The 25,278-nt window shown below is 39.8% G+C and overlaps 1 protein-coding gene across 2 annotated transcripts in view; it reads right to left on the bottom strand.

The window, feature by feature from the left end:
* ST8SIA6 (ST8 alpha-N-acetyl-neuraminide alpha-2,8-sialyltransferase 6) overlaps window positions 1-25,278 on the bottom strand; it is a 40,842-nt gene that overhangs the window by 3,560 nt on the left and 12,004 nt on the right. For both annotated transcript variants that reach the window (XM_035318377.1, XM_035318376.1), the window contains exons 4-8: window positions 20,848-20,934; window positions 9,289-9,433; window positions 7,332-7,444; window positions 5,962-6,054; window positions 2,450-2,922 (exon numbers count right to left, since the gene is read on the bottom strand). In XM_035318377.1, the coding sequence (XP_035174268.1) occupies window positions 2,454-2,922; window positions 5,962-6,054; window positions 7,332-7,444; window positions 9,289-9,433; window positions 20,848-20,934 (907 nt within the window). In that variant the 3' untranslated portion in view covers window positions 2,450-2,453. The remainder of the gene's footprint in view (window positions 1-2,449; window positions 2,923-5,961; window positions 6,055-7,331; window positions 7,445-9,288; window positions 9,434-20,847; window positions 20,935-25,278) is intronic.

Raw genomic sequence — 25,278 nt, 5'->3', positions numbered from 1 at the left:
ACAGGGCTGAAATGGTTCATTGGGATGCAGGTATGCTCTGCTCTCCCGGTAGTGTTCCGGCACCTGCTCCCTGCTTGGGACAAAGCAGCTTCACTCACTTCGTGTTTAGAGCAGCAGACCTGTGCTCCAGGAATGTGAGAGGGAAATCCTGCCTGAGACTTTGGGGGACACCCAGTGATATAGGGAACCTTCAGCTACCCACTAACAGGGAAGAGTGGGGAGCAGGGAGAAGAACGTTAAAGGGAAACTGAAAAGAGAAATGAGATTGTTCAATTTTTAGAAAAGGTCATCTCTGGCAAAATATACTCAGTATAGAATTTCAATTATCTCTAATAGTTGATAATAGCAGCAGAATGGTAGCTCATACTGAAAGCATTTAATTGCTATTTTTTTTAGGGACTAACTTTTCTCTTTGTAAATAGAAATGATTAACGTAGTGGAGAAAAAAAATAGGGCATTACAACCTATCCTTCTGGTTGCTTTCTCCTTTACAGTTTATTTCATAAATTTGGCCACAGAAATCATTTTCAGCCTGCAAAGTGTGGACAGCATTTAATTAACCTATAGAGACGCTTAAACATTTTTGTGGCTGCTATCTGCTTCTCTCTAGATGAAAAATTCATAAGGAGCTGCCTTCCATTTTCTTAGCTGGTGTAGTTCCTACAATTAAAATTACATGGTATGTCTCCAGCGATTTGTACTGTAGGAAGAATAAATACAATGCAGGAATGTAAACAGCTTGGCCACTACAAAAAAATACATTATGTATTTCTTAAACTACATAATGCTGCAACTTTTGAGAAGTGAAGAAGCTTACCTTAGCAGCATGCAACTGCATACACACACACCTCCTTTTAGGTAACCTCCTGCCATGGACTACAAATGAGAACGGATTCACTAGACAGCTTCTAGGTCCCTTCTAGCCTGCTTTATATTATGCTAATAATACATGAAAGCGGTTTATTTTTCTATTTCTTTGAAGAAACTGAAACTGAATAAGATTGTGTCTTCTTGGTGTTAGCTATCTGTTAGCTTAAAACTTAGCAGCCTCTGACTATGAGCCAATTGTGAATGCATCTTTGACAGCATGTTTTCTAAAGAGCACCAAGGGGTACCTTAAAATACAATTCATAAGCTAGTCAGAAGAAAGCCCTTAGCTTTTGAACTTAAAATTTCTGGCTTAAGCAATCTGATGCTATTCTAATTTATTTAATTAGAAATACAGTCGTAAGTTTATATCACTCCAAATAAAACATATTGCATACAGCAGTAGTTTACTTACTGCTATATTAACTTGGGTTCAAGTTAAAAAAAAAATGAAGTTAAAAAAACCCTTGGTTGTATGGAAGGCAAATCTGACAACATTATTCTGAGCTGGGGAACTTCTCAGTTAGCTAAGAAGATGAAGAAGTACGGGCACTGGTTGCCCAGGGAAGTGGTCACAGCCCCACACCTGCCAGAGTTCAAGAAGTGTGTGGACAATGCTCTCAGACATATGGTCCGGTTTTTGGGTGGTCCTTCCTGTGTGGAGCCAGGAGTAGGACTCAGTGATCCTTTTGGGTCCCTTCCATATTGAGAGATTCTATGTTCTATTCTAAGTATCTGTACAAATGGGTCTTATTTTGTCAACAGGGAAAATTAAGGTTGAAAACGTAGACGGATCTTTTCAAAGTCATCTGTAATCTGTAGGCAGTAAATTGGCTCAAGGTCAGGGGCCAGACTGTGTGCGGCATTTCTTTAAGGCAATACACAGAAGGTAGAGGTCCAAGGGGGATGGGACAGTTAGAAAGAACAGTGAGGGAATGACACTTCATCCTATATTTGTAACTCCCAGATTTGGAGCTGCCTCAAGGTAAAATGCTCAGCAAGATCTGCTACAGTGCATGGCAGCTTCTTCGCTGCTGTCCACAAGCTGTTCTGCAACCCAGGGCTGACAGCATACTGCTCTGAACATCTCCTTCCCTAACAAGGGGGAACCAGAGTGCATATGCATGCTACTCCATCGTAATCCTTACTTTGGCCTCAGTATAGACCAGGGAAGGCTGTGTCTGAATTAGACATCTTCTCTTGTAGAGTATTGTATGTGACTGCCTTAAATAAAGCAATTCGCAACGGAGGCTGGTTCACTGATACCAAACCACACACAGGTTGGTAGAGACATATTATATATATGTGACATGAGGAGACACTACTGATTGACTGTGAATTGTGGTGATAATGTGTATTTAGTTATGCCCACCATCTAAAGTTCCCTATTAGGAAGCATTTCTCAACTCTACGTTATATTTATTCAGAAAACTCCAATCTTCCTCTTCTTTATGAACACAGCATCCATTGATGACTGTAAGGTGTCTTTAACGAAGAATAGACCCAAACTGTTTGCACAACAAGTTTTCCTTTGACACAGTACTTAAATAAAGACATTTTATGTGGTAAGAATGTGACCTACCTTTTTAGTCTGATTCACATTTACCAAACTGCAACTTCAAAATGCCTTTGCCATGAAGCTGAAGGATCTGGTTGTATTCTTTGGGCATTGCATGGAAACCTGGTTTAGGCAGCTGGTTGTCATAATAGTGGTGGCTGATTGGCATCTTCTCTGTGGATTTTGAGAAAGGCCAGAAGCCATAAAGCTTCACATTCTCACACAGCTCAACAGCAGCACTAGTGATCATAAAACCAGATGACAAACGATAGGCTTTCACACCCTTAGTTCTCCAGAACTGGGCAAGACTTTTCAGATAGGTGGGGTGAAAAAATATTGCCCTTTGGGTTGCTTTGAACTCTTGCAGAGTGTGATAGACTTTAAAAGAAGTGGCTGTGTTGCTTCTGAAGGAAAATGCTGGTAATAAAAGGAATGCATCTCCATAGACTGCGATGTTCTCCACAAATTCTGTCTTCTTCTCATTTAGTTTGTTGTATCTGCCAAGTACAACATTTTAGGAAAAGGGTGAATGGAATGTACTACTGCCATAAATACATTACAGACCAAGACTGTAGAACTGTACTTGCATATACGAGCTGTGAACTCTGCTGCACCAGTTCAGCCTGTCTACACTGCAGATTTATACCAACCTGTTAGATGTCGTCATACGTGCTGTTATGAAAATCTGGCTTTATTGTATAGTAAGAGCGCATTTCATAGGATTGATTTCGCAACACGGGAGTTACTGGAGAATATCAAATTTACTGTTAATGTGACCAGGACCTGCTAACAGAAATGATTTATTCAAGAAATTTCAAAGGAGAATGGAAAAAAAGAAATCGTATTTATACTTTCTCTGTGTAAGAATACAGGAACTATGGTGTCTACTGCATGTATTTGTGAAAAACGTTTCTGCCATCCACATGCATAAAATAACCCCTCTTCAAATCCTGGATGTCTGCCCTTTGTTGAAATACAATTATGCGCGTAGGCAGTCTTGGAGCATTAAAGGTTAGTCTGTGCTCAAGTTTTGCAGGGTCTTAGCTGCTTTTGATATGCTTTGAAAATAGCTGGAAATATAGGCACGTCTATTTATCTCCTTTGACAACAAAGGGAACACGCATGGGGTCCTGTAAAGACTTAAGAGGTCTAACTTCGTAAATGAAGAGGATTTATACTCAGTTGCTTCAGTTCACCAACAGCCAGCAAAGAAACTTATTTCTCACCATTGGATAATGCAGTGTTCCCACATATCGAATAGGGAACTTTACAGAGTGATACAACCCATAACGGTGTCACTCAATACATTTCCTTTGTAGATCTCAGTTGTCTCAATGCCCTGAACATATGGCATTTGCACCCTCTTTGGGATTCAAAGCACTGAGAGCTCTTTTGTTGGTAGTTGATCACCTGAGCAGTGTGCTTTCACCTTTTTTGGCTACCAGAACCCGCTGTTCACAAATGGCTCCAGCAGAAAATGGAAAACCTGGTTTCATTTCTCTTTGCAACTTGAGCAGGTTCAAACCCTCTTCTCATGCAGCACTTCAAGACAGCATACAGCAGCCACTGCCATTTCCACTTAAAACTCTCCCTGCTGGAGTAGTTATCAGGTGCCTCTCGCACAACTGAACTCATACAAGGAGTGACACAGCCCCTCTCAGTCTGAAGGGATTTAAACTTACAGCTTCTGCTTCCCAGAAAAGTGCCATTACCACCAGACTCTGAAACAGAACGAATGAGAGACTCTCAGCCCCTCCTGTTGAACCTGTGGCCCTGGGCATCCAAGAGTTGCAGAGAGAAAGCCAGCAAGCAAGTCCTGAGCTATGGCTAGGAAGTCCTATGGCTAGGAAAAGTGGCCAAAAGGTAAACTTCTGCCGTTTACTACCAGAATCATCTTTGCTTCTACTCAGTGTAAAATGCATGAAAGGCCTTCAGGACAGAATCTAGATGTCTGTTTTCTCCTGCTTAGCTAGAAGCCTGAACAACTTAGTCTTGTCTTGCTTTCCCTTCAAGCTCTGCTATGGTAAGGTGCAGCATAGCCCAGCTCCGTTAGGAAACATAAGAATTGTGCTCTTTCCTCCAAGAGAGTCTGTCTACATCATATACCCTGGCAGACACAATTCATAAGGTGATTAACCTTAACAGTAGTAACATCAGATTGATCCAGTACCCAAACACAGCATTAGAAATTAAAGTGAATAAAGTGAGAATAGGTCTTCTAAATGAGCAAACAAACTTAGCTCTGCTGAATGGTACCAGGTTACTTCCCTTTCCTCTTCTCCTTCAAGAGCATCTACAGTCTTCTCTGAATATTTAAATAATTATTTTTTACAAATCCTAAAATCTTCCTATAATCTCATTTCATCCTCAAACAGGTTTAATTCCTATTACTTTCAGTGTAAGTGCTATCAGTTCTGGTGTGGTTTAATTTGGCTAAAAATGAGTGTAGCTGTGGCAGGGCACTATGATCAAGCCCAGAGAAATCACGCAGTCACCAGTGAAGCTAAGTCACTGGACTAAGTTTTCCTTGCTCATACTCTTGTGCATGCCCAGTAACATCAATGAGCTATACCTGTTATAGGGGAAGCAGTAATTCGTCTTCATTTAAATTTAAATTCTGCTTTGGGTAAGCATCAAAGCAGTTAGTACTCATTACAAAAAATCAAGTTCTGTCCTGAATCAATGACAAATGCCTCTTAGTCATTTCTATGCTTACTATGCTTACTGTACCTTTCCTTCTGGCTTTTAATGAAAAAAAAAAAAAAAAAAAAAAAAAAAAAAAAGCTTTGCCTGATGTTGTCTATTTGACAAATACAGATATGACAGACAATAAGATAAAGTAAGATCAGTAAAGAGTAAGTAACATGCCACAGCAGTCCTTTTCATAGATAAGCTGCAGCTCCAGACTGCTGAAGATGCCAGATTAGTCAGCCTGGTCTTATTAGATGTTCTTTTCATCAAGGAAGTAAAAAAAATATTTTCTGAGAAAAAAAGGTGTGACCAGCTTTTGTACAAAGAAAAAAAAAAGAGAGAGAGAAAACAGATTAGAGAAATTGGGCCTCTGTTTAGGAAATATCCTTAAGCAGAACAGCCCCTTAGAACATTAACTAGTAATGTGTTTACAGTACAACTGATAGAGTTGGACACACATTTCCAAGCAATCCTGATTTATGATTTCAGTTTCTTTCTTATGCTGGGGTCATGAGGGCCTTGGTGGGGAGGTGGGACCTTGGTGGTGAAAGGAAGAGGCTCAGGCTTGCAATCATCAGTTTTACTCTGTCATAAAGTATTGATTGATACCAATCAAAAACCTTGCTAAACTGGGTATTGCTGGCTCCCTTCTGCTACAAAAGGCCAGGTTTAACAGATTTCCATTTAGAATGGTGTATATTTTACATGAGAACTAAAGCTCATTAATGAGGTAATCTGTATGCACTGCTCTCTGTGATGGTATCCCAATGGATTTTTAACAAAAACTAAACCATGTCAAACAATTACGCAATATTGCACAGAATCAGAATTACAGTATTACTTACTTCTGAGCTATGATACTTGGATTAACAGTCACAAGGTTTGTTTTATTGCCAACATCTTTGCTAATGCTTCCTGTAGTTGGAGGGAGGTTACACCTGAAATTGAGAAACACTTATTTAAACAGATGCTCACCAGAAATGCTCTGCAGTGGTTACTTGCAAATTCCTCTCTTGTGCAATGACACTTTCATGTCAGCTCTCAGGGATCTCTAAGCACTTTACAAATATTAAATAAGGCTTAGAGCACTTCTGGTAAAAATATTTAATCTACTGTACAGATGGTTAAAATAGGGCACAGAGAGCTCATTTTCATAAATCATCTCACAAATCGGAGGTGAAGTCAAAATCCCATAAGGAGCCAGTCTGTGAATGCCCCATGTTAGCTGCTAGAAAATATTGCACTTCTTGCCTAAACAATGCATTTCATCTGAAAAGTCTTCTATTATTTCCTGTTTAAAAAGATTGATTGATACCAATCCCTCAGTCATCACCAGTGATGGTTGTTTCATGAGACGACAATAGCATAACTCACCCAACCGCAGAAATGGTGGGGTAAAGAGGGAATTTCTTTTAAGCCAGGTATTTAGGTTTAGCATCTTAGTATGCAGAACTCCCATTTGTATTAAAATCAGTTATCTAATTAGAAATACTTTTTTATTATCTGAAAAGCCTGTACATTACTCAAAGACAGGAAGATAAACAATATCCAGAAGACCACGTGATCAGACATCACTGAGTGATGAAACTTCATTTGGTTAATCTCCTTACTTTCAGAAACAACAATCCATGACTTGCACTAAAAGAGTGGGTCAAATTATGCTCTGAGTGTGCCTATTTTTCACCACATTCTACAGAGGGACTGAAAAAAAATACTTAGATTAGATGCCTAATTTTTTAGATTGATAACAGAAGGTGAGACAATACTGGGGCAGTTAAATAACTGCATTAGTAAGACAACCTAAGACTAAGTAAACCTATTGAAAACCCAAGGGCAAAAGTGAACATGATATTTAACACCAGTCTTTCTTGTTTCAATTTCAGATTTTTCATTCTCTGCTCCTGATTAAAAAAAAAAAAAAAAAAAAAAAAGAGTTCTCTGTCCCAAAGGGTGCTAAATGAAAAGAAATTTCAGATTCTCAGATAATGAAATTTCACATCACTGGCAAGATATCTTTATAATCATGGATTATACATCTATCCACACAGTACTCTCTTTCCTTAGGAAGCAGAGTCCTGAAAACTACAAAGCAGAAAGAGTATCCTTTGAGAGGCAGATCTTTCCTCCTTGATACAAACTGGCATTGGCATGCTCCCAAGCTTGCCAAGCTTGTAGAAATGTTCAACACTTTTCAGTGAGATGAAGAGGCTCTTACCTAAACACAAAGTCGGAACGATCGATTTCAGCTCCACAGCTGGAATTTTTCAGAATTCCTCCATTCCCAACCACTGCACAGTTCTTGAAGGGATAAACCGAGAGAGGAGGGGACTGCAAACAAATAAAAAGACAGCGTATGCTTTATAAATCTTTTGTTTCTTTGCATCTTCAGTCATTTGTCCTTGCAGGTTTAATCCCGTAAATCCCAGTGAAAACGTTCACCATTTAGCAGACGTTGCTGCCCGGCACGGACAGCCAAGAGCCAAAAATAGGCCCCAGCAGACTGAGAACTGTTACTTCTGTCTTCAGCGCTTTGAGAGAATAATATTGGATGAATACATTTTAAATTTGCATAACGAAAAAATACCTAGTAGTGGACTGAATTCTTGACAAGTTAAAGAACTAACTCTTGCTGAAGATAGCTTAAACTCAGACATTTTCCTTTGGACTGTAACAGGCTGAGTTGTCACATAGTCACTGACTGTGTCAGTTTACAGAAAATAACTTTGAAAATATTCATTACTTTTTCATCACTCGATTATATTTGAGGTAAAATAATGAAGATAAGGGACCTGAAGATGCTGCAAGGGATAAGCATGGCTTAGCTCATGGTGAATCTGACTGGTAGCTGAAGTAGTTACTGCCTCTGGGTGTTCACCTTCTCTCTTCCTCTACTTTTTGAGGTTGCTGTCTTGCGGTGGGGAAGCTGAATGGGAGCGAAACACATCTTCTTGTGAACCAGCACAGATCACAACCTAGTAAATTAATGAAACTTGTTGGCTGTTTCAGTTGACAATAGAGTTGGCTGTTATCCCAGGGTCTCAGAAACATCTCATACATCTCATTCAGTCTCTCCTGCTGTGGGAGCACTGACATTCAACAGAGAGGCCAACAGCTGGGCTACTTCAGCTGCAGAAACTGAACTACCTTGTAAAACTGAGCCAAAACTTGCTTACAGAAATCATTATCCTTCCTCATTTTCTCATCAGCGTGCTCAAAGAAAAGCAGGACGGAGCACCATTATGAACAAGGAAAGAAGAGTGGGGAAAGTGGTAGATGTCATGCTACCAATGAATCACAAAACAACATGTTCAAATACTTTGGTCAGTTCTGAAAAGACACCAGGAGAACACACAGGCCAGATGCCTCTGGCTGGCCTAGCATATATATATATATGCACAAACACAAAAAACAACCAACCAAAAACAAACAAACAAACAAAAAAAAAACACTATGTTTTTCTTTCCTTCAGTGTAAGTTTGGAACCACTGCAACTTTCTCCTTTGCAATGAAGATTTTAGTGATTCAGAGTAGCATAAGAAAGGACTAGGCTCATCTCACAAATCAAGAATCCCAAAGAGAGGTAAGAGGGCTCCCATGCACTGGTACTGAGAAATTAAGTACATCTTTGTGCCCCTCTTTGTCTTGTCTCCAGAGCTTGTATGTCTGTTAAAAAGTCCCCAGCTACAAAATCTGATTCCTTTGCTCAACATGTGTTTCTGTCTGCAAAGGCCCCACACCACTATCAGGTTTACCCCCAAAACAGCTTTCATAAATTAAATGCCTAAGCCCTTAGTGGAAATGGCGTGGAAACACAAGGAATATGAAATTTTGTTCAAAACTGAAACATTTTTGAAAAGGGAATGAGGAAAGTACAGCAAACTATCTCAGAGGATTCCGTTCTGAAACCAGCTGGCTGCCAAGACAGGCTGCAACATGGGTTATGTTGCATCTCTACCTACAATCAGATCTATCATGCACTGTCCGTGCCTCCACCACTGCAGAAGAAGGCTAAAAAAAAAAAACAACAACAAAAGGTCTTGCAAGGTTAATGAAGAAGCACGTCCAGGGGCTGAAGGGGCTCTTCCATATGAATGAAACAAAGCAGCTCTATTACTAAACCACAATATATGTGATACCGCAAGTATAAAAACAGGCAAAGATACAGTTCTTACCACAGGCAGCATCTTATAAATGTCCTCTGTAATAAGGATGGTCTTTTTACTGTCCACTTCATAACTCATGTTACTTCCCAGTGGGGTGTTGTTCTGAGAAGCAATAAAATTGTGAGCTGCATCACAGCAGGAAGCCAACTCTGACCTGCAAAAACAAACAAACGAACAAAACCTGCTCAAAGACAGGCAAACAAGTAGAAGAGAGGTGGAACTAGCTGAATGAAAACCAGTTCTAATTAACTAAGCACCAAAAGTCTGTATGAACCCTCTACAATAATGTTATTTCCCTTGATATGCCTTGTGGAGAAAGCCCAGCTTCACAGCAAATGTTCATGCGCTGATCAGTTCAAGGAGTCCTTCCCTTAGCCTGTTTTGCTCTCTTGGTCTCCCTTTCCCATGCAGAAAAAGTCAAAATCAGGCTTCTCCTTATTACTAACTGTTAAGATTGTTGCAGAAACACTGAGAGACTTCATTCCCCGAAGAGTTAACAGCTGGATTTCCATCAGCCTAGAAGAAGTGATTGTTAGAAAATAGAAAGCTGAAGAAAGAACCACACAGATGAAAAGAATGGTGATGAGAAGTACTGGGGATAGTACTTAGGGAACAAAAAGATGGTTGCAAGTCAATTAATTAATCATCAATTTCTGCAACTGTTCAGCACAGTTTTCTTGTGCACAGTATATCAAAAATGTTAAATAAATTATATTACACCTTGTAAATAAGAGGACAGATGCCTTCTCTATAGAGACAGTCTAGTTGTGCCCCAGAATACCTAGCAGAAGTCCTTAAATATATCAGTGCACAAAGGACTCACTCAAACTTCATGCTGGAGTGAAGTCCCTATCACTCATCGTACAAACCCTGCTACCTCCAAATTTATAACAACATATACGTATGTAAACAGCCTATTTTGTTAACTGTGAAATGCAACGGCAAGCCCCATCAGAAGTCTGAGATCAGACCTGAAACTGATGCATTTGGTTCGGGGAATGATGATCTCTCTGCAGCACTGGATCCAATTTTCAGATTGTAAAGCTGAACCATTCGTGGCCAGCTGTTACGTATCAATTGACAGGGCAGAGCTATCCCATGAGGTGTGATACAAAGAGAACCGCTAACCACTTAGAGGGGGAACTTCACTGATAACAGAGTTGCTTGGAATTTTGAAAAAGATAACACAGCAGGGAAAAGATAATAATTCCTGTCCAAACATGGAAGGTTAATTGTGAAGACAAAGAACAAATACACTTACAGGAAGAGCCAGAGAAACAGAAAAGTTTTATTTCAAACTTTTTCAGTGTCTAAGGTAAAACAAACTTTGAAGAAATTAAACAATACAGGCCAAATTCTGTCTGAAAGTACGCTGATTTTAACAGGGTAAGACAGGTAAGAGAAGTTGCTGCTACATTTGACTTCACCAACATTGTACACAGAGCACATATTCTAATAGTAATATAATTTTATTTCTGATGGAGATGAGGGATGCTTTAGCACATGGATGAACTCAAGAACTATGTTTCCTGGAAGACAAGGGAAGTGAATGATCAGGTCTGTGATACTTCCCAACCTACACTTCTCTTGAAGTCATGGTCAAAATGGTGGGTGCAGAGGTAGAGAGGAGGAGTTTGGTAAGTAATCGGTTTGATTCATCCATGAAAGACCAAATGAAAGAGTATCATTTCAATTGCCACACTCCTCACTGCCATTTTAAATACTAATGTCTGAAATTCCTCAAAGACAAAGTTTCCAGATGTGTGAGGAATACTGGGAATGATTGTCTTCTGGGACGGAACAGATCTGAAATAATCATACTGGGAGAGTTAGCAGGAAATGTTACTTGGAAATAATTACTCCTGAGAGAGTAAACAGTAGGGTTTGGATGTGCACAAGCCATACTCCACTCCTGTCCCTAACACAGTGATTCCCACTGCCTTGCTTGAACCCTTAAGGTGGGGTTTGCAGTCATCCAAAAACAGTTTAGTACAGAGGTGGGGAGGGAACTAAGGGGTGCATACATGGTGAAAATAATTACTCTGTGCATATAGTGTCCTATTCTAAACATATGGAAAAACACAAATCGAGCCATGAGGCGGGCAAGTTAAATGACTACGTCCAGGAACATTGGATGTTATTCAAACAGTGGTGACCGACTGGTCATATCTGCCCCATTTCAGCCCCCACGTCCAGCTCCCCACAGCCCTGCCCTGCTGGCCAGGTTACTGCGCTCAAACCCCACTCCCTGTCCCCTAGAGAGCAGCCAGCCCTCGTTGCTCCCTGGTAATCACATGGAAATGAGGAATAACAAAAGTGATAATTTTTATATTCTTGAATGTTTTTCTTAAAGGTAAACCAAGCAGGCCTAGCTATTTTCTGTGCCAACCGCAGGACACTCAGAGTAGAAGGAGTAACACCAGAATATTCTTGCTCAGCTTTCGTAAAGCAGGAGTGTGTGATGGCTAGCAGAATCTGAGAAAGCAAACTGATGATAGATAACATTCATTAATAAAGATGATGCATTTTTGCTTTTTATTACTCATCCACGGGAATGAATGCCTCAATAAAAGCAGAAACAGTCGGGAAGAAAAACAGATATTGGAATTAATAAGAAAGTAATCGCTTAAATTAATATTATGGATTCACTGAGGAAGTAAAACAGAGCCAGACTAGTTCAGAAATGCAGCGAGAATACATATTGACATATTGGTCTATATTCTTATATTACCTAACAGCATACATGCTAAAGACATAACAATAAAAACCTATTACCTAGATCAAATCAGGACAGACTTCCACAGTGTCCACGCATCCACGTACAAAGCTCTAGCAGGAAAGTGTGTAGCTGCAGACAGCAATACCCAGTGGCAACATTCTCAGCAGTCTGTTCATGTAAGACTTTTACAAGCTGGGACATGGGGCATCTCTCCAATGCAAACAATGAAAGGGGTACAGACTGGGCAGTTCAGGTAATCTATTAGCACCACTGTCATCCTAATATTAATGTCATGGTCTCTGTCATGAGCTAATGACACCCTGAAGTGCTTGTATTTCATGAGACTGTGACATGTATTGTACAAATTGTTTCTTTAACAGGTATGATATGTGAGGTGGTGCAAAGACAAGACAAAACTTTAACGTGTATCATGACACCTGAGGAGAGAGAAATTGGTAAAATCTAAAATACAATTCCTCACTAGATGGTTGGAGACAAAGGTCAGAATCATAACAGCACCAAATTATACTACCTGAAAGCCAAACTCTAAATTTCCCTTGGAAGGACGGAAAGAAATCCATGTTGTCTGTTCAGACTAAGAGAAAATGCTGATATGGGGACTGCTCTTGGAAGTTGGGATGTTGCTATATGGGTTGTGCATCCACCCCATTTATGTGTAAGAACATGGGCACATCTTACACTGAGGTTTAAGTGCCAATTGTTATCAGAGCTGCTACACCATTTGAACTGATAATATGTATCTCATAAACCTGAGGAAGTACAGTCATGATAGCCTTAATCAATAACCTCACCAGAGCGGTGCGGTGCATTTGTCTCTGTAGATTGGTTTGTATTAGAAAACACAGAGTCATTGTTGAACTGAAGAATGCTTTTTATTGATTGTCAGATGCTTTTGCTGAATTTCTTCCTTCGTGGACCAGCAACACTGGAACCGGTTCTCTATCGAGGTCAACTGAGATGGGATTCTGAGCCCACACAGCATCTAGATAGTTTATTCTGCTTTGCAGGCACTGAGAACTTAAGAAAATCCTGTTTTCTGAAGCAAGACTTCAAAGTATTGAGACAAGACAAAGGAATGAAATTTTCCAACTCCTGTGCAGTTAGTCCATATTGAACCGTGGGCAGTAATACAGGACTGCTGCGTGGATATCACCTGTGTCAAAAATCCTCTGCGCAACCCAAACCCACCACACAAATGCTATACTTTATTTCGTTAACTGAAGTCAGATGTCTAAGTATCTGCAGGATCTAAACATGCTGGTGCAGTTTCTTTACAGCTTCTGTAGTAGCTGTGTAGCCGGGAAGCTCAGAACTACTGTACTATCCCTCCCAGCTGCAAAATTAATTAGCTCAGCCTGGTTCTGCACAAATATATGTCTCTGAGCTGGTTCAGTGCTTGGGCACAGCCCGCACATGCCTGCTGACAAGACACAGTATGTGCATATCCTGAAGAGACTGCAAATGTCTCAACACTTTCCTTCCAAAAGCTCGTTTTGAACCCGCCATAAAGGCTAATGCAGTTGGTTAACCAAGGGCTAGCAGAGTCTCTCAGCAGATCCAAAAGCCAGCTTTGTCCTTATCCTGAGTGGAATGGGAAGAATGTAACAGTTAATAACAGTGAAATCTGTCTTTATGCAAACAGATTTTGCAGAGTTTAAAAGACCCTGAACACTCCTCCCCATTACTAATATAAGCAGCAAGAGGACCCTTGCTTCATCTTCCCGCAGAAAGCATGATGGTTTTTATTCAGAATACTTTCTTTCATCAGAGACGCTTAGCTAAAGTCATTTTGTTCTGTATTTTTCAAAAACGTATATTCAGATAAATACCTGCAGGCGTTTGCTTCTGCACAAAAATCTTACTCACCCTAATAATTTGTGGCACAAAAAAAAAAAAAAAAAAAAAAAAAAAAAAAAAAAAAGAATATACCACTGGCACAGTCTGCTCCAATCTAGAGCCAGACCACTGGCCAACACAGTTAACTGTGATCCTCAGGGGGTTACTGTCCCCCCAATGGCACGTGAGTTGGCAGAATCTGACACAACTCTCTGATCTTCACAAGACTTATTTTCTGTACATTACACTTCAGTGTGACACCAGTGCCTGGAGACATGAGGCCAGAAGGCATTCTTCATTGCTGAGGACAGCAGTGTGAAATTTATCACAGTGATTATACATTGGACTAAATTGCAGTGGGAGAAGGGAAAAATGGATGTAGGGTAAAACATTGCTCTAAAAAGTAGATGCTCAAATGTCCACTAAGGCCACTGGGGGAAGGGTGAGAAGAAATCATCTTAATTTGCACAAAAGAAAGCTTAAATTCTCTGTTAGGAAGCACACTGAAACAGGTTGCTTGGGTAAGCCGCAGAATCTCATCAACTGGAGATTTTTAATACATATATGGCCAAATGTCTTTCAGTAATGTTCTGAATAAGTTTGATTCTGTCTAAGTCAAGATGGACTACAAAGATAGTTCAGAAACCAGATAGTCTTAGGATCCCTTCAAGCTCTGTATTTGTACAAACCGTAATCTCTTCAATTCACCTTTCATAAATATCTGTGTAAGTGAATGCTGGTTTGCAAAAAGCATGTCATGTCACTCTTATTATACAGCATTTGCACACTATCCACACCAGCAATGCTTACTGTCATACCTCTTTGTGGCTCTTCAGTTACTCAGTCAGGAACTGAAACACCACATAAAATAGATAACCAAACACAAAGTAAGAATGGCAATTATTTAAAGCTGTAACTCCTCGGAGCCTGGTGCTACGTGTATTTCACAACATGGCTTTTAATATCATTTGAATAAAAGACAAAGTATTCAAAGTAACAAATGTCTGTGGAGTACTAACAACCAGAGAAAATCCTTTTTTTTCCAAGAGCTTATTTTAGTTTTTCACTTAGCTTGGGTATTTGCAACCGTCGGTTCATGCAAGCTATTGTACTGTACATGTGAAGATGACAAAGACTTGAGGGTTCACACTGAAGAGAAAATACAAAGAACCCGTAACAAATTCCTCAGTGTAGCAGCAGAATGTAAAAGGTGCAATCACAGACAGTGAGAGGACCTCTTATCTATGGCCACTCCTGTAATCTTTTACAATGAGCAAACAATTATCTTACCGTACTGCACTGAGGACACTAGACCACGTTACTGATTTCTCCAGGCTTTTGTCAATCCAAGTCAATAGCATCAAAGTGCAATGAGGCATATTATGACATATTCCAATCTTTTAAAAAAGCGTGGTTAAATATATCTGGAACAGAATATGCTGAAGGGATATGCTACACTGACAGCCCTTGAACTGTTTATAAACGAAGTAACATCATTTATGTCTAAGACAATGAAATCCAACAAAGTTGAACTTGAAACCAAGGCTGAATACATAACACATGCAATAAAATTTTCAAACCAAAGAATATGTAAAGAGTCAACCATAAAAATGTAACTAAATCTGTTTCAAAATCAGCCTTTCTTTACAGGAATCTTCCAACATTTAGGAAAGTATAAACTCTGCAAAGCAATTAAAAGATTAATCCATTTCTCCAACCTGTCGCCAATCCCTCTGTCTCGACCCAGCCTTTTTCTCTTCTGAAATGGAAAAATGTCTCTGAATATATACTTCTGATTTTACATATGGTCTATTAAACACGCAGCAAATGCGTTCTTAAGTCACACCGTAATCTCCGAGTTCTTTCTTGTATACTGGAATGGAAGATTTCAGAGAGTACAGTGGAATTATTGATCTGTTTAGTGTTAGGAAAGCTATTGATTATGTGGTGGTGTGATCTTATGTAAGCATAAATTGACCTTGCAGGGTATTTTATTTGTGTTTCAACTGTTTCACTGCAGTACACAGCTGTGTTAAGCAATAGTGTTATATATGCTAGAGTGCAACGTCCTACAAATTAATCCTTCCAAGAAGCAGAGAGATTCTATAATCTGCAGTAATGTTTATCACACTTTTCAGATGAGATATTAAAGTGGAAAAAGAGTAATAGAAATGGACTGGAATAAAAAGCAGAAGAGTAAATAACAGGGCTAGGAAAACGGGTTGATCTCAACTATTTCTTTTCAAGATCTAGGGTTCTTTTTTAAAGTAGTAATGTTCCCTAAAAAGGAAAAGGTTACAAATATTTTGGTAGCTGTGAAGCGGTCTGCTGGCTAAACTGGTGTAATATCAGGATTTTTAGAACTGTATTTTACACGTAGAAGTCTCCTTTCCTTTTCATTATCAAATGCAAATAAGATTTTCAGGAATGGTATTTGCACAGGGAGGGGAGCCAGAGTCTACAGCTCACACGGGGCTATCACAGAACAAAACTGCTCCTGAAGAACTGCTGTATCACTCACTACGCCAGGCTCCAAGCTCAGCAAGGTAGCCCAGAAATACAGTGCCCAGAGGCTTCTTTGAAACACAGCATCTGCTCAGCCCTTCTCCATATCCCCCCTCTCCTCCTCCCCAGCCATTTTGAGGGCTTTTTTTTTTAGTTATTTCCTAGCTTCCAGCAAAAACAGGAGTTGCAACAATTTGAAGGAACTGCAGATTATTTGCCACCATGGGAGCATAGCCCAAATGAGAATACATCAAGCTTAAAAGTCTGTAAAGCAAAGGGATGTGGAGGTGTAAAAACCAATTACAGCTTCCACCCAATTGGGTTCTGTAATTTGTTGCACTAATGAAACATTTCTTTTAAGTGGAAAACCTTTGAAGAATACTAATATAATAATTAATATTCAGGTTACCTAGGGAACCTAAGACTCTACTGACTGTAGCTAGAAGAGTCTTTGCAGAGGAAGCTACCCCACACAGCTTTTTTTCTAGAGCTTTAAGAAGGATGCTTCCAGGCAGCAGTGAGATTATTTCACCTCCCTTTCCCAGTTTGCATCAATCCTCTCTAATAAGCAAGAAATCCGAGGACTTGCTTTGTCTAAAACAAGTTAGAGCTGATGTAAATCTGAAAAAGGAGGAAGAATTTAGGTGAGCATAGTAGCAAAAGGATAATGTGAAGAAGCTAGATGATTGTAGAGCCATGAAGAACAAGAGAAATAATAAAAAAGGGTAAGAGAAGCACAGCTGAATTGTATAAAAGAAAGGTCTGAATAAAAACTTTAATATTTCCCCATTTGTCAGTAGCATATACATAAATGGTGGTGAAGAGTTTCCCTAAATTGCTTTTAGTAGGATGCCATTTGTACCAGTAAATTAACAGCACGGCTATATGTACACCACCTTTGCGAGCATCAAGTGTTAAGGAACTCCTTAGCAGGGGCTAACAAACAATTACATGGGGCACTCCAAATCTTAACTAGATTGCTGGAGCAATGAACAAAGTGCTTGCACAAGCTTCTCCAAGGTTAGCCTCAATCTAGCAGTGCTGATGTCAGCATTTCAGATACTGAATTAAATGAAGCTCTGAGAACCTGACAGAGGCTGGACAAAAATCCGCCACAGAAGAGAGACTGTGGGTATGAGAGATATTAAAGAGGACATCATGGCTTGTACTGCCTCATGATTCTTTTTGACTTTGAGAAATGCATGGGTAAATACCACACGATTGTCAAGAACCACAGACCACTGCCAGACAGATATGTAGTCTAGCAGATGTGAGCACACAAGCTGGAGCAGCTTTAGAAGATAACATTTGGAAAGGGAAAAGGGCAGCTCTCTGACAATGAATGGACTCAGTTCACACAGCTGCATGGCAAAGCTGAGCTAGGTAGAGGAGGGTCAACCTGGAATCCTGCTCTGCTTTTTGTACAATGTCTTGGCACAAGCACTGTGGTTTGTGCAAAGCAGGGCTGTCAGCTGTAGCCCTTTTGCCAATACACAAGACAAGTCTTTCTTTCCTGTATTGCAGTTCTAATTCTTACTTTTTTTTTTTTTTTTTTTTTTTTTTGGCTTTGATCTGCTGGGAGTTTGGCTTACAAGGAGAAATGATGTGTACTCATTGGCACACAGTGCTGTCTTCTAGGAACACAAGAGTTATTGGATTGGATCACATATTCATTCACCCCACTACCAGTATGATAGTAGCCAACAGCAAAAGCTGCAAATGAAAACATAAGAAAGCTTCTTTGAGAAATTCACTACCCCTGGGGAAGCTTCTGTTGAACCTTATTAATTAGAGGTTAGTTTATGCCCTGGAGCATAAGACATTAAATCCCTTATAAATATGCATGCTAGTTCTTCAGAACTTCAGAATAATACAGAGATGTTATACAATTGACACCATGCCTGAGAAGCATGTAAGTGTTCACTCCATTTAACAGATGGGCAAACAGGGAAAGAAGTCAAGCAGCTTCTCTGCAGTCTAGTCAGCGGGCAGACTTCTGGTGGCACTGGCAGGTGAATAATGTGACAGGCAGTTTCAGGCTCCCCTCCTGAAGGTGGCTAGCTGCATTACCTAATTCCTGCTGCACGGCCCCTCCGAGATTAATTTCCTCTCCTGCAAAATGGGTGTGTTTATCTACCCACTTAATGAGATTTTTAGAACTGAATAATATTTATATTACACAATTATTATGCATTACTGATACTACACAATGTTAGAAGAAGGAAGAGATGCACTGCCAAGGGATTATTAAATCATTAATTTTGCCACATTTCTAGAAGCTCTGTTCCCCATAGAGCTCTGTCAATGCATTTCTTCTCAGCTAGAGCATCCTTTCAAGGATATTTCCAGGCTCTCATGCTTAAGTCTAATAAACAAGGCTGGGGGTGCAATAAGCACGGAGTGTATATTGATTTATACAGTACATCTTATACTGAATTTGTTTTTCTCTCTTTTTTCTTTCTTTAAAAGTTTGTTTTGACCAACTACTAAGAAACTGGGAGCCTTGAAAATCTCCAATATGGTCTGGGAGCAAGGATAGCTGTAAAATTTTAATATCCTGTTTCCAGAAAATAACAGAGAAAATTACTCTGAGAGAGAAAAAAAAAATGAGAGAAAGAAATAAAAGATTTAAGCAAAAGCACAAAGCTTTTGTATGATAATCATCAGCAATGCCTCAAACCAAAGAACCAGTTCTTGGTCATATCAATAGAACTTTTGGACGATATCAATGCAGGTCAAATTTCATACAGAGAGAAGAATACAGAATGTTGTCTTCAGAACTGCAATTACACCACGGGTTGTTATATGTGAACTAGCCAGTATCCCAGCCAGTCTGGATGTTAAAAAGCATTGAAACCCTAACAGCAGAGTTCTTGAATGTCAAAGGAGCTTATCCAGCCTGTGCTGAATTATGGGTTGAAAAAGATTTTTTTCACCTGGTGTTAGGGCTAAGTTAAAGCTGGCAAGCTCACCTCAGTGTAAATACAATCCACATGTTCTAGATGGCTTTGTGCACCCCACAGTTTGCTCTTTTGTATATTTCCAGTCTGATCACTGGTTTTATAACCCACTTTGACCACTTATGACTCACTATCCTTGCCAGCAGGCAAAAAGATAGCATATGGAAGAGTGAGTGTCTCGTCCTCAAAGTCCAACAGCCGTATGTGAGGGTTTAGATAGAAGGTGTCATTTGCAGTCTCACAGGCCTGGAAGATGTAGATGTTGGCTCAGTGGAAGGTAGATTGTGGAAGCAATAAAAAGGAAAGAAGCAAAGCTGGAACAGGGAGCAGTTACTCTGACTTGTGCATCTAGCACAGCAGAAATGGCAAATTGCTGTGAAGTGGTGGCTGAAGGAAGGAAGGAAGAGAGGTTCAGAAGGAAGAGAAGTTAAAAAAAAAAAAAAGGAAAGCAAAAACTCTAACTGAACTCTAGCAGTGTGAACAGCAAATGAGAGTAGTTTTACCTCTTGTCAGCTCTGTACAAAACACCCACCTGTTCTGAACCAGAAAGGACTGCTTCAACAGTGCCTTATCATGCTCTGATATCTCTGTGCATAGCTAAAGCCTGCCTGAGTTAATTGAAAGTTTCTTAGACCTTAACTCTCTGTAATATAGTACCTTGGCTTCAGGAAACACTATTAATCAGTTACGATACACACCAAACCCAGCAATTTATGTTGCACAAAAAGCTTTCCTTCCTCCCCTCCTCCACCAACAATTTCTTCCAGTAGCATCAAGCTGAGCATGTGGATGTTAAGTTTTCAGTGCTAGTCAGTTCCAAAGAGTTGGAAGGTAGGACAGTTTAATTATTTTTAATGATCTTGATAGAATCTTTAATTCTGATCTGTGTAATTATGTAATTCAAGAGAGTATCTGCCCCTGAGAAAAATAGAATTGGCACAGGGAAGCTGTTCTGTAAACACAGCATGATGCATTTCCAAATGAATGTGGAAGCTTTTCAGGGATCTCTGTCCCTACTGAGCACATACTTATGTGCCAACCTGAACAATGACAGGTGTAGTCATCTGTTTATATGCATAGAGGCCATGACGGAGTCAAACCTAACAAGTGCCTAGGGCACTGCTGCAATAGAAGCAATGGTCTTGGGTTAAGACATAAAGTGCTTCATTACAGTCTCTGCCAGGGTGCCAGTTCAGATGGATAACATCACATTACTTGTTTTCTTTAATACTGTAGGTTTTGTGTCAGGAATCGTTTTAATCCGTTCTAGATCAGTTAGTTAACTATTTATTATAGAGGAGATTTGTGAAATTACTTCATTTGTGTAGTTCTTTTATCTTACTCAGTTTGCACAGTTCAATTCAAATAAACAAGAAGAGTCCCAGCATCAAAAGCATAATACAAATGTATTACTACAAATGAAGTCTGAAAATAATACAAAATTATCTTTTCAAAACGGAAGATCTGAATTTATGGCTTGTTAGACAAGTCTAGAGTAAACAGTTTTTCTAAATGAGACAAAATTACCTGAATTTTGCAGATTCTTCTGGTCTCCTTATCCACGTGCAGTTCTGTAGCTTTTTGACTATGTGAAGATAATAATCTTCTGAATATCTAAAAAAGGCAACAACATCAAACACTTGAATATATATATTTAGAAACAGTCTCTAAAACATTCAAATGATGCATGTATTAATAATAATGCGCATGGTGCATATATAAGTTTGCTTTTAGAACTCCATGACCTATTTTATTTCCATAATTTGTAACAGTACTGTCCTCATTTAATTAGCATGACCTATTAAACATTGGTTCTTAATAATGACGTCCTAATGAACTTTTCTTTTCAGAAACTTTCAAATTACTTTGGTTTCAAATGTAAGTATTCAACCATAAATATCTTGAAGTTATTAGTTGCCTCAAAAATTCTCTTGTACAAAAGTCCAAAATAATACAAATCCCCTGTTCCTTGTATTTGGTGTTTTAAACTTCAAAATGGTTTTGACATGTGCCTCTTGGAAGCAAAGACTAAAATTACACTTTTTATGCCTTTTCCTTCGTTCATCTTATCCAGTCCCCAAAGCTCAATTCGGTCATCTAAGACCATAAACCAGTATTTACAGATATAATGTTTCCTTCAGACTATCTTTTAAATTAAAAAAGTGTTTTACATCAGCCAGCACTAAGCACCAGAGGGGTACATGTACCCAAAGAGTTTTCTGCTCCTTTTATGGGTTGTTTCAAGTGATGTAAATTTGTCCCTATGTGAAATACAGCAGACCGTGTAACCAAAAAGAACTGAGACATTCCTTCCCCGGTTCAATGTTAACTCTCCCGTTTGTGCTTGTTTCCTTCTAGAAGGTTTTTAAAAACAATGACTCTGACTTAAAAGGAGGACTGGGCAGATGGAATAAGAGATGACGTGGATGTCAAGGCTACAAATTCTATGTGACTCATGTCTCCAGCAAATATCTACCTTGTACCATTTTAGCAAAAATGGCTTGGTGTTGGCCCAAACCCAAACGATCATGAGTTTATTTAACCTGGAACTTAGAAGTGTGTATTTCAAACAACCTTAAAACAAACGTGGGAAGGCATGAAACCTCACTTTGTTTTTAAATGGAGCATGAGAACTGATAAAAAGGAAAACAAAATGGCAATGATGGCTTGCAACAGAAGAGCACTCAACAACCCGAAAGCTTCCTTCTCTCTCCATGTTCAACATGCTTTAATTAGTACCACAGCTTTATGGTAAACATTTGAAAAAACAGAACTCTTTTCTTTTTGTTTGTTTACTTCATAGAAGTACTGCTACTGTTAAGAGTTAACCGGTTTGTCTACCCCAGAGTAAAATCACTTTCCATTTCCACATGGCAAAAGAAATGAAACTTTCACAGAGGAATTCTGCACTGGAATTGGTGTTTGCCTCAAGTTTGCACCTGTGACAACATGCATGACTTCACTCTCTACGCAAACACAAGAAGCATTACCAGACACAGAAAACACCTAAGGAACCAAATCATTGTGACCAAACTGATTTTACTGAGTCCTCACACTATAAGAGAGCAGGAAGAAATGGGCAGAAGTAGGAGCAGAGTGCCACTGGTTCCATTGCAGCTGTGGCCAATCTGAACTGGTGCAGTTCCTTCCTCCTCCTTCCAGTCCAACTCCATGTCTGTTTTCCTCCTGGTACCATGGCTGGTACTTACTTGACCCCCCCCGTTTTGTTTTTACCAGCTTTTGCCCTGGGCAAATGTCTCCCTAGGTCACTACCATAGAAAAAAAAAAAGTAATCCAGAATTAAAAAAGTAAAATAAAATAATAAGCATATATATTTTCTTCTGCTTTAATGTGTTAAACTGCATCAGGAAAGACCCCATCAAACACCACTGCCAGTATAAGAAGTGACAGGAGTGGAGAAACTGGGAACAAAGCCTTCCTACTTTGGCAGCTGCCTGTTGGTACGTTGTGTTAGCAGCTTCACAACTGCAGCCACAGCTTCACAACTGCAGCCACAGAACGTGGAACTAGTTTCTTGCTGAAGCAGCCACCCAAACTGGCTCGTCTGTAGGGTCAGAGGAGCATCAGCAGGAGCAGGAGCACAGGGCAGGACAGGCAGCGTGTGCATCAGGGGAGGGTGGGATAGAAGCAGAGGATCAGAACAGCCAATGCTAACTTTGAATCTCTCATCTAGTTTTGTTCCTTAAGGCTAAATAATAAATAAATCTTAGATGTTGGGACCTAAGGTAAAAAAATAAAAAAATTAATAGGATAACAGAGTGTGAAAATGTACTTAGGCTATCATTATCTAGAAGAAAAAATATAGGGAAAGGAAAGCAAATTCTAGCCTAAAGACATCCATAAGATGAAATAAGAGTCAGAAACAAATAGGAAAATTACCAGGAAGAAATGGCATGGACCGACAAGTTATTAGCAAGTTACAGGGAAACATTTGGTAAGGATTAAAATTAAAGCATCATGCACAGTGCTAGTATTAAGGCCTCATGAGAAGCACAGGCCTGTCAGAAACTGTGAGGGCCTTCTGCTAGGTATAACAGAAGCTGTATAGCTGCACCTAAGGTAAAAACACCTATCAATGCAAGGACTTTGCTGCCTTTCCACTGCTCTGTGCTGGATGGAAATCACTTGCTCAGAGGTGTCCAAGGGCTCACCAAGAAGCCACTGCTCCCAGGCCCTTACGGGACGGAGCAACGCCTCTGTTCACGCTGTGCACCCAGTTCTGCTCCTCCTGTGACTTACAGAGACACCACAGCCTGTCAGACCTCATCTTTGCCAGTGCTGGCACAGCACCACAAGCATCAGAGATATCTCAGCAGCAAATCCTGGGGGACAGGAGCTCTGCAAGGCAGCTGCCACATCTGCCCGCAGCAACGTAAGGCGTCTGTTCCGTTCAGTTCCGTGAAATGAACTCTACTTGAACACAGACAATATTCCCATAGATTATTTTTTTTTAAAGACTCAAAACGAAGCCCTGGGATTTGCTGCAGCTGGGTTTACAGCCCAGAAAGCTTTGTTTTCCTCTCAGAAAGCCTATTTTAGCATTTCCTGCTCTAAAGGAGCCTCAGGGACACGCTCCAGTGGAATCAGTCCAGGAAGGCCATCAAGATATTATTTCATAGCTCTGCTGTAACCTAGACAGTCCTTTTCTCCACTGTTTCATTTTAAAGAGCTGGAACAATACCTATATTTCCACTGGCACCTGGAAACTTAGAGTACATGTTTGATGATGCTAAAATATCTATATTATTAAGATAAAAAATCTCAGTTAAACTGAACTCTAACAATATGTGGATGAGACAGTAATTACAGTGCTGAGAACAGCAAAAGAAACATGTTCGGTCCAAGTTTTGTCTGCCACCTGCATCCTAGCCATTATAGAAATTTGCTGTTGTAGGAAGCTCACTTACACTGTATGAGTCTTGCTGGCAAAAAACACCTGGAAGAGGTTGGCCTTCTATATTAAACGCCGTGGTTAATGTGGAATTATTACACATAGTTGAGGCACTGACAAAGTGCCTTCTAATTCTTGGCAGCTATCTAAAAGAAAACAGCAGGGACAGCATTGCTGAGATAGTAGGGACACAACAGGTAAGATGTCAGAGCAGACAGACAGATGCAGCCCCATGGTTACTCGCTAGAACTAACATCTACTTGAAAAAAAAAAAAAAAAAGCTATTTGAATTAGCAGGAAAATTGAGCAGCAGACGTGAAAAAGGGAGAACTTCCTATTTGGCATCTTACATTCAAGAAAGAAACTAAACCAAAAACATCAGAAGGAAAAGCAAGAGAAATGGAGGATCTCTTATGCCTTTGGAGACTTTAATACTATAAAAACAACTACTGGTTTTTAAAGCCCTCGGGAGACTGTGCACAGAGTTTGCTCTAGAATGAAAATGGAAAGCTGCCAGCAGAACACAGCATTTCAAGCTCTTTATCACCACCAGCATATACCTGTTATAATAATACTTCTCACTTGCATAGCATTTTTTACTATCAAATCATCTGACAAGCTCTAAACTAGGAAATTTTTCCAGTCTCTGCCAGCTCGCGAGGCCAGAGAGTCCAGAACATCCCTGAAAGTCTCAAGCTGCAATGTAAAGCATTTCTACACCATGCCCATGGGTCACACACTGAAAAAGCAGCCAACATCCAGCAGCTCCTCCCAGCAAAGGCCAATGAGTTGCAATATTCATGGCACAAAAGAACGCTTTGCTCTTTTGTTCCAAGTATCAGTTGCTCTTCCCACCTGCCCATTAGATGGCTCACCTCCTTTTTCTTTAGCCACAAAATAAAGGTCTGGTTCTTCCTCAAGTTTCTCCTATAAACTCAGATTCAAAATGTTCCAGATGTAAAAAGCAAGTCTGCATTCCTGCAGCCTCTACAATTTTGTTATACACAGGATAAATAACAGTATATATACCGCCAGAGCTGGATTTG

This window comes from Oxyura jamaicensis, chromosome 2, assembly GCF_011077185.1.
Source record: "Oxyura jamaicensis isolate SHBP4307 breed ruddy duck chromosome 2, BPBGC_Ojam_1.0, whole genome shotgun sequence".
Lineage (NCBI taxonomy): Eukaryota > Metazoa > Chordata > Aves > Anseriformes > Anatidae > Oxyura > Oxyura jamaicensis.
Note: the sequence above shows the minus strand (reverse complement) of the source record. Positions and strands in the feature narration are given on the sequence as shown.